The sequence below is a fragment of the Gekko japonicus genome, unplaced genomic scaffold, assembly GCF_001447785.1.
Source record: "Gekko japonicus isolate JY-2015 unplaced genomic scaffold, Gekko_japonicus_V1.1 scaffold3084, whole genome shotgun sequence".
In the NCBI taxonomy this organism is placed as follows: domain Eukaryota; kingdom Metazoa; phylum Chordata; class Lepidosauria; order Squamata; family Gekkonidae; genus Gekko; species Gekko japonicus.
This window is the reverse complement of record NW_015176071.1, coordinates 50,512-59,857: the sequence shown is the minus strand read 5'-3', so window position 1 is coordinate 59,857 and position 9,346 is coordinate 50,512. Positions and strand designations below refer to the sequence as shown.

The window sequence follows — 9,346 nt, the reverse complement described above, 5'->3', positions numbered from 1 at the left end:
AGAAGAAACAAGGGGGCCAGGCCCCGTGGGCCCCATGTTAGCCTCCTCCTCCTCCTCCTCCTCCTTCTTCTTCTTCTTCTTCTTCTGAGGCTAGGCTCAGGACAGACATCACCAGGCAACTGTTTGTCTTACTGAATACAGCACTAGAGCTACGTGAAGCAGGCACACACATTCTTGACGTAACATCTCCTAAATGATGTTAGCAGCAATTGTGATATTAGCAGAATCCAGACAGGGTTCAGGTATTCAGTGTTCCGTCTAAGCTGAGTTAGTGTGAGCTAGCTCACAGTTTTTTAGCCTCTGCCTCACACGTTTTTCTCTTAACTCGGGAAGGGTGGCTCCAGGACAAGCTAATTTATGCAGTAGCCAAATCGCTCGCTCAGGGGTCATTTTGTAGAAAAAGAGGTGCAGGAGCTAATTAGCATAACTCATGCTAATTTGCATGTGCCACACCCCATGACACCACCGGAAGTGTGTCAGAAGGCAACACCCACCGCTCAGGCTCCACTGGACTATTTTGGATTGCTAGCTATGGGGGGTGTGTGCAGATCTGTCCTCGCAGAGGAGGGAGAGCTTGTACCTGAATAATAAAACTTGGTCTTAAAGGTGCCACTGGACTGTTTTGGACCCGGGGGGCCAGGGGGGGCTCTGCAACTTACCTGGCTGCAGCTTTCTCTGACTGAGGGCTGCTGGGAGCAGGGGGCGGGGCTTGTTGCATGTGCCCGCCCCCTGGGCTCTTTACTGCCGGAGCTCCGCTCCTGTGCGCTCCTGCAGGAAATGACCCCTGCGCTCGCTCACAACTTTAATGCCAGGAGCTCACAAAGTAGAATTTTTGCTCACTAGACTCCACAGCTTAGAGGGCGCATTGTTCAGGACATACGAAGATTTTAAGGCTCAAAATGGATATGTTTTTTTCACTCATTTCTCCATCAGGAGACGGGGTGTTCCCTTCCATCATAGGCTATACTTGATAGAAAATGTCCACCGTAACCCTGCTGACCTTCCCCAACCATGGACTATCCTGGACGGGAACATGTTCCGCCCTCCCTTACCGGATTCACAGCCGAACTGTGTGAGCCGATTGACAGGGCTGGGTGATGACCTCGGCTAGTAGCCACCAGTCTGGCTGAGGGGGGTGTCGCTGACACGTGCAGAGAAGTCAAAATACAGAGAAACAGAAGCTTAGCTAGAATTTTCCTCTAAGAGGGACCGTCTCTTGACAGCTGTCTAAGAAGCCCCGCAGGTTAGCATCGTCGAACCTGGGCCTCTCGGATCCAGGCACAGAAAACGGTGCCAGTGCGATGCATCCGTTCTCTTCAGATATCGACCGTTCCTTTTGCAGAGCGCTCACATGGACGGCCACAAGAAGAACAGCGTGCGGCACAAACTGGTATCCCTGACGCTCAAGAAGAAATCCAAGTTAACCGAAGAGGTGAGCTCCGGTGTTCTTTGCACGTCCTGGCAGCTCGCGTTCTCCGCTCGCCGTTCTGCAGGGCTTCTGATTGTCTTCTGCTTTTCCCCTCCCTAGACGCTAAGTACCACCAGATCTCCGATGGGCTGGGGACTGCCTGTCTCTCTCTGGTGTCTGAAAGTTTTAAAAGGAGACAAGGTGGCTCCCCGGCATCGCCTTCTTTAGCCCCATGCCGCCACGTCTTTGCCTCTTTCCGCGTAAGAACAGTTTCCGTCCCGTTTGCCAACTCACGCAACCAAGCAACTCACGCAACCAACCAGCCTTTCCGTTTTGTTCTTGCAAAGTCCATGTTGTTGGCATAGACTTGCAGCTTGGACCAGAAGAAAGGGTGGATCAGCAGTAGCCTGGGCTAGTGTGGACTAGCTGCTAGGGGTTTAGGGGCGGGGAGGACAACAGCCAGGGTTTTGGCTTGGGGATGATGAGTCTAGCTGGTGGAGGGAAAATGAGCAATAGCACGTATTGCACATATGTAAATAATTACCCTAAAAGGAGCAATAGTACCTATTGCACTATGCAAATAATTACCCTAAAAGTAGCAATAGCACCTATTGCACATATGCAAATACTTACCCTAAAATGAGCAATAGCACGTATTGCACATATACAAATAAGTTACCCTGAAATTAGCAATTAGAAATTGCTTCCTGACCCCCAAGTAGCGATCAGCATTTCCCTGGGCATGTAAGAAAGGGCCTCGAGAACTAAACACTGATGGCAACCCCCTTCCTGCCCTCCCTCTCATATGTAAGTTCCTGCTTCTTTGGGGGGAGGGGGGGGTTCTGTCCTGCATATGTCCATAGTGGTTACAGGCTTACTTAATTAGAAAATACTGGACATTTATAAATCCGGTATTTCCTCATTTTATTTATTTTTTTTGCTGTCAAGTCAAAGCTGAATTACAGCAAGCCTGTGGGGTTTTCATGGCAAGAGACGTTCAGAGGTGCTCTGCCAATGCCTGCTTTTGCGTCACATCCCTGGTATTCCCTGGAGGTCTCCCATCCAAATACTAGCCAGGGCCAACCCTGGCGTAGCTTCTGAGAGTTGACAGAATCGGGCTAGCCTGGGTTTCCAGGTCAGGACTTTGGCCATGGTTACAGGCTTACTCAATTAAAAAAAATACTGAACATTTAAAAGTCCAGTATTTTTATTTATTTCTTCACATCTCACATCTCTTCACTTTATTTACAATTTTCATTTCACATTTTCCTCACTTTATTTACTGGACAGAAAAGGGAAATACTGGACTGTCCAGTTCAAAAGGGACCCCGGGCCACCCTGTCCGTTGCTCTTCACAAGAGTTCCGATGCGTTCAACCAATGCTTGGGGGAGAAAAGCATCGGTTCTCAAGAGCCTGGCTTTGGTGGCAGCAGTGTGAGAATATCTGTAGGTGGCAGATGAGCGAGAGATTAACTTCACACGCACCCATTTCGCCCTTCCCTTGTGGTTTGCTTAGGTGACCAAGCGGCTTCACGACGGCGAGTCCACCGTCCAAGGCAACAGCATGTTGGAGGACCGGCCGACTTCAAATCTGGAAAAACTCCATTTCGTTATTGGTAATGGCATCCTCAGGCCAGGATTAAGGTTAGACATGTTGGAAATGTATGTGTTTACAAGGTCTGACAATTCAGTCATTATAGGGTTAACTTGTTTGCCTAGTATTGCTATTGTTTAGATTGACCTGGAAGGGATACCTAGCACTGAGCCAATGGGGAATTAGCCCGGGAAAAATAGCTTTCTACTGTGATACAGATTGGTCGTTTGTTCCAGGTGACTTCTTTTCTAGGGGTCAAGAAGAAGGAGAGATTCTCCATTATCTGTGTGCTAGGTTTGACTATAGGCAGCTTAGAAAATGTAGCTGTTAGTGTTATGTTTATTTGTAGTAATCCTGTATACCTTTTACCCTTAGAAATAAAGGTTTTTAAAAGCAAAGAAATCTCTTCTTTCCAATAGAGCAAGATCCACTTTTGACTATTTTACAAGACATTAGTATGCAAACCATATGATGTATGGGGATTTTGTTTTTGTTTTTTGAAGAAGGTCTGAAAGACCGTACTGTTCTCTTGAAAGTCCTGATTCTGGCAAACTGGGCATTACAGGCTGCGGTCACACACACTAAATAATCCACTTTCAATCCACTCTCATTGCACTTTCCAACTGGATTTTTACTGTGTGAACTGGCAAAATCCAGTTGGAAAGTACATTAAATGTGGATTATCTAGTGTGTGTGACCGCAGCCACAGTGTCTTCCCCTTTCTACAGTTATTAATACTTTTATTCTGCCTTTTAAGATTTTGAGTCCTCACTGTAGTACATACAAGTAAGCCCAACTGAAATCAACGGGAACCAGGGTGAAACCGGATTAGTGCTAGGGGGGTTTCTGCATTATTTCACTGGCTTGTAAATTCCTTTTTCTTTAGGGTTCCCCCCCCCTGTTCTGAACATGTTTTGCTCCATCTAGTGGTTGATTTGATATTACACCGGTTATGTCCAGCAAATCTCCCTATGGATTTAAACTGCATGTTTTTATTGCAGACATAAACCAGTGTAATATCCAATCGACCACTAGAGGGAGCAAAAACATGCAGAACAGAACCCCTGGCTTGTAAATTCCTTTTTCTTTAGCGTTCTCCCCCTCCCCCGTTCTGAACATGTTTTGCTCCATCTAGTGGTTGATTCGATATTACACCGGTTTATGTCCAGCAAATCTCCCCGTGGATTTAAACTGCAGGTTTTGATTGCAGACATAAACCGGTGTAATATCCAATCGACCACTAGAGGGAGCAAAAAACATACAGAACAGAGCGGGAACTTACGAAGGAGGAAACTGAGAATGCAGAAAAGCCCTGTGATAGGATATTCCCAGCATTTATTTGTAAAGTTTGTTTGTGGTCCTGCAGAGCCCCTGTTCAGATATTGGCTGCACCTCTGCAAGGTTTTGCTTATGAAAACTGCCCACCCCACAGTGTTCTTAACCCCTGGATGGTTAAAAAAGACAGGGACCTTCTTTCTGACTCCCTTCCCCCCCCTTTCAGCAAGCTGGTTTTGACAGAAGAAACCACATAGGAGTAGAAAACTTAAGAAAACCAATACACATAACCAGTGTTCCCTCTAAGCTGAGTTAGTGTGAGCCATCTCACAGATTTTTGTCTCCGCTCATGGAGGAGGGCTCCAGAGCAAACGAATTGATGCAGCAGCCAAATCGCTCACTCGCAACTTTAATGCCAGTAGCTCACAACGTAGATTTTTTTGCTCACAGCTTAGCGGGAGCATTGCACATAACCCTCCCTGAGTAGCATCAACCGTGCTAAGCTGCGACAGGCTGCTGTTATTCCCATTTTACAGGGTAAACCCTGAAGGCAATATACTTGTAATGCCTTTTATTAGGACTAATCAAATGAACACAAAACACCGTGCAAGACAGTCACTTGCCTGAAGTCATCAGGTTTTCGAACATCTGGTTCCCAGGGTTTAGTCCAGCCCACATTTTGTAGACACCCACCACTTGCTATTCTTTCTGCTGTGGTCCCATTGATAGCATCAGTTAAGGCACATCAAGGAAGAAGAAGAAGAAGAAGAGTTGGTTTTTATACCCCACTTTTCTCTACTCTATGGAGTCTCTACTCTTTTTTCCACCCTAAGGAGCTTGCAATCGCCTTTTCCTCCTCTCCTCACAGGAAGCATCTCGTAAGTTAGTTGGGGCTGAGAGAGTTCAGAGAGAGAATGGTGATTGGCCCAAGGTCACCCAGCAGGCTTCAGGGGGAGGAGGAGTGGGGAATCAGACTTGGTTCTCCAGATGAGAGTCTGCTGCTCTTAACTACTGCACCACGCTGGAGATGTTTTCCACAGGGACGGTTCTCACCGCACCTGCAGTTGTATTCCGCCGCTGCTTTCCCTCGTTTCTGCAGATGTTTTTGCAGTCCCAGGAGCAAGAACGCAGTTTTCCCCCTCTTGTGGCGCAGCATGGGAATTCCCAGAAACAGGACAAAGTGCATCTTTGCTCCTGGGACTGCAAAAACATCTGCAGAAACGAGGGAAAGCAGCGGCGGAATACAAGTGCAGCCGCGGGGAGAACCGTCTCTGCGGAAAACGTCTCAGTGCATTCAGTGCTCAGAACTGATTGGTACAGGACACTCGGTTGGTGACTTCGGTTGGCAGCCAGTGACTTCGGTTGGCAGCCAGGAAAGAAGACCTGAGAGAATCAGTAGAACGCCCACGTGGCATTCGAGTTGTCTTTTTGGCAATGTGCAGATCCCGACAGATTTCCAGATCCACCTGGACCACTTTGTGATTGTGGATTCTCCCGGTGCCAAACCCAGGGAGATTTAATCCAAGTCTGCCTGTCGTTCTTCCGTCAGGGATGAAATTTACTGTCAGATCTGCAAGCAGCTGGCTCAGAACCCTTCCAAAAGCAGCCACGCCAGAGGATGGATCCTCATGTCTCTATGCGTGGGGTGCTTCGCCCCGTCGGAAAAGTTTGTCAAGGTAAACAAAAGAGTCGGGGGTGTGTGTTTGTGGAACAGAATTACCTACCGCTTTGGTCTTTGCCTCTAAACGTACCTGTTCCCTCTGGTCATCTTTGGAGGCCTTGTTTTGGTTGCCTCCGCCACCTAAGAACATAAGAACATAAGAGATGCCAATGTTGGATCAGACCAAAGGCCCATCCAGTCCAACACTCTGTATCACACAGTGGCCAGAAATACCAGGTGCCATCAGGAGGTCCACCAGTGGGGCCAGGACATCTGAAGCCCTCCCACTGTTGACCCCCCCAAGCACCAAGAAGCCAGAGCATCCCTTGCCCCAGAGCCCCTATCTATACCTTGTGGCTAATAGCCACTGATGGACCTCTGCTCCATATGCTTATCTAATTCCCTTTTGAAGCCGTCCATGCTTGTAGCCGCCACCACTTCCTGTGGCAGTGAATTCCAAGTGTTAATCACTCTTTGGGTGAAGAAGTACTTCCTCTTATCCGTTCTAACCCGACCGCTCAGCAATTTCATGGAGTGCCCACGAGTTCTTGTATTGTGAGAAAGGGAGAAAAGTACCTCTTTCTCGACCTGCTCTTTCCCATGCATAATCTTGTAAACCTCAATCTGAGGCTAGACAGGTGGCAACCTGAGGAAGGGCCTTCTCGGTCACGGCACCAAAACTCTGGAACTCCCACCCCAGGGAGATGCGTCTGTCTCCCTCTATGGGTGTCTTCTGCCAGCGAGAGAAGACCTTTTTTTGTTTGTTTCATTTGACATGCCCCCAATAATGGTCATCGGCTCCCCTCTGGTATTGTTTGTTATATTTTTGTGTTGAGTTATTTTAACATTTTCAATGTTGCTTTTAAGTGTTCAAATGTTTTTACGTGCGCTGCCGTGGGGACCCTGATCGGGTGGAAAGGCAGCATAAAAGCGTTTTAAAGGAATACATGAAGCAGTGCTACCGACCGTGTTTTTCGAAAATTCACGGCGATAGCCGAAGTCCTCGTTGCATCGTTACTTATTTATTTCCTTCGATTTGTTCCCCTCAATTCTGTTCCATGCGTTGTCTCGACAACAGTATTTGAGGAACTATATCAACGGGGGGCCCCCGGGTTATGCTCCGTATTGCGAAGAGCGGCTCAGGAGGACGTTTGCGAATGGGACCAGGACTCAGCCCCCGAGCTGGCTAGAACTTCAGGTAAGAAGGAACCAGGTCATCTTTCGGAATGCCACTAGGGGTGCCAGAACCCCCCAGTGGGGGCAGGGGTCCCCCACCGCCAGGCCCTACCTCTCTGCCACCAATCAGCTGGCTGATGAGGGGGAAACCCATCATTTCAGTGACATGCCTATGTGACTTCGACATGACCTGGAAGTGGTGTAGGCCTATTAGGGATGTCGAGGTGACGCTCTGGTTTTTGGGCAAAACTCTATGGTAGAGTTAGTTTCTACCATAGAGTTTTTTCCCAAAAACCAGAGCGTCGCCCCAACATCCCTGATGGGCCTACATCACTTCCAGGTCATGTTTTCGCCCGAAAACCAGAGCGTCTCCCTCACGTGCCTATGTGACTTCCCAATGTCCCCTCTAAGCTGTGGAGTCTCGTGAGCAAAAATTCTACTCTGTGAGCTACTGGCATTAAAGTTTGTGAGCGAGCGATTTGGCTGCTGCATAAATTAGTTTTGCTCTGGGGCCGTCCTTCCTGAGGGAAGACTAAAATGTGTGAGCCAGGGGCTAAAAAACTGTGAGTTAGCTAACACTCAGCTTAGAGGGAACACTGCTTCCGGGTCACGTTGGAAACGTCAGCCAATGGGCACGTGCAATGAATCTCCGCGCTCCTGGTAAGCCCACCCCCATCCCCTGCTGGCTGCCCGGAGGGACCTGGCAACACTAAATGCCACCCTAGCACCGTATTAGAGGCTTGAGCGCTCAGGGGCGGCGTCAGCATACTGTGAGATGGGGCAGCTGCCAGGGCCCAGGGCTTCTAGCAGGTTCCACTGCCGTTCAGCTCCCCGTTCCCTGATTTGTTAGGGCTCCATCCTGCTCCTGCTGCACGCAGTGTCCAGGGCCAATGGGGAAAGGGCTACAGGGAGCATGGGCGGTGGGAGAGCTCACAGGCTGGCAGCAGAATGACACCCAGGCAAGTGGGAGGCATGTGGGTAGATGGAAAGGAAGGAGGGCATGTTTGAGGGCCTGGTGGTGGGTAGAAGTGTAGAACCCTCTGCCCGGGGCCTCTCAAAACCTGGAACCAGTCCTGAGAGTGCTAGAATGTTCCGGTGTCTTCTGGCAGCTGACAGCGGTCCGTGGTAATCCACAATCCTGGTGCGTCAGAGAATTAATGTTGTGATACTGGACTGGTGTAAGGCAGGGTTCCCCAACATGGCGCCCCAACATGGCGAGCAGCCGGCAGGGGATGGGGGTGGGCTTACCGGGAGCACGGAGTACTTCCTTTGGCCCTTTTGGAAAGTGGGTGGGGCCATTATAAAGCAGGGCTTGCTATTGGCTGCCCTCATTCAAATAAAAGGGTTTTCCATTGGAGGATGGGTAAATATCCAGGCTTTCCTTAGTCTTTCCCCCTTCCGGCTTTCCTTCTTCCAAGGATATGTGAGGAGGGAGGTATTGCATTGGTATTCCATCTCCTGTGCCATCCATTTTGCCTCCAGGTGGCAGCCATTTTGAGGTGGCACTCACCAGCCATCTCAAAATTCCAAACGTTCCCACAGGATTAAAAAAGGTTGGAGACCTCTGGCCTAGAGAGCTAAGAGGATGAAGAGGACTCTGGAACTGGGCTTGATCGATGCTTACTGTCCCCCCGGCAAAGTTCAAATGTGACCCGGAAGTTATAGTCCTGTCAGGTCAGCAGAGATGGGGATGCTCTGACTTGAGGGCAAAACTCTATGGTAAAACCAGCTTAAAACCATAGAGTTTTGCCCTCAAATCAGAGCATCCCCGTGCAACTTCCCCAGTGTGATGACATCGTCATGCTGTTTGGGGATGGGATTTCCCGGCCAATGGCAGGCTTAGAAGCCCTGAAAACCAGGGGAACCCCCGCCCCCAACCTGGGGACTGGTAAGCCTACAACATAAGTACATAAACAGAACCCTGCTGGATCAGACCAGTGAGGGTCCGTCTAGTCCAGCCTCCTGTCTCACACAGTGGCCAGCCAGTTCCTCTGGAGGGCCAACAGCAGGGCAGAGAGGCCGAGGCCTTCCCCTGATAGGAACCTAAGAAGAGCCCTGCTGGATCAGACCAGTGAGGGTCCATCTAGTCCAGCATCCCGTCTCATACAGTGGCCAACCAGTTCTTTTTGGAGGGCCAACAACAGGGCAGAGAGGCCGAGGCCTTCCCCTGATAAGAGCAAAAGAAGAGCCCTGCTGGATCAGACCAGTGAGGGTCCATCTAGTCCGGCATCCC

General features: G+C 49.4%; 1 protein-coding gene across 1 annotated transcript in view; it reads left to right on the top strand.

Annotated features, from left to right (window-relative positions):
* MYO7A (myosin VIIA) overlaps positions 1–9,346 on the top strand; it is a gene marked incomplete at its 3' end in the record, with an annotated part of 151,777 nt that overhangs the window by 93,026 nt on the left and 49,405 nt on the right. The window contains exons 25-28 of the mRNA XM_015426720.1: positions 1,343–1,432; positions 2,925–3,052; positions 5,827–5,953; positions 7,016–7,135. Of these exons, the coding sequence (XP_015282206.1) occupies positions 1,343–1,432; positions 2,925–3,052; positions 5,827–5,953; positions 7,016–7,135 (465 nt within the window). The remainder of the gene's footprint in view (positions 1–1,342; positions 1,433–2,924; positions 3,053–5,826; positions 5,954–7,015; positions 7,136–9,346) is intronic.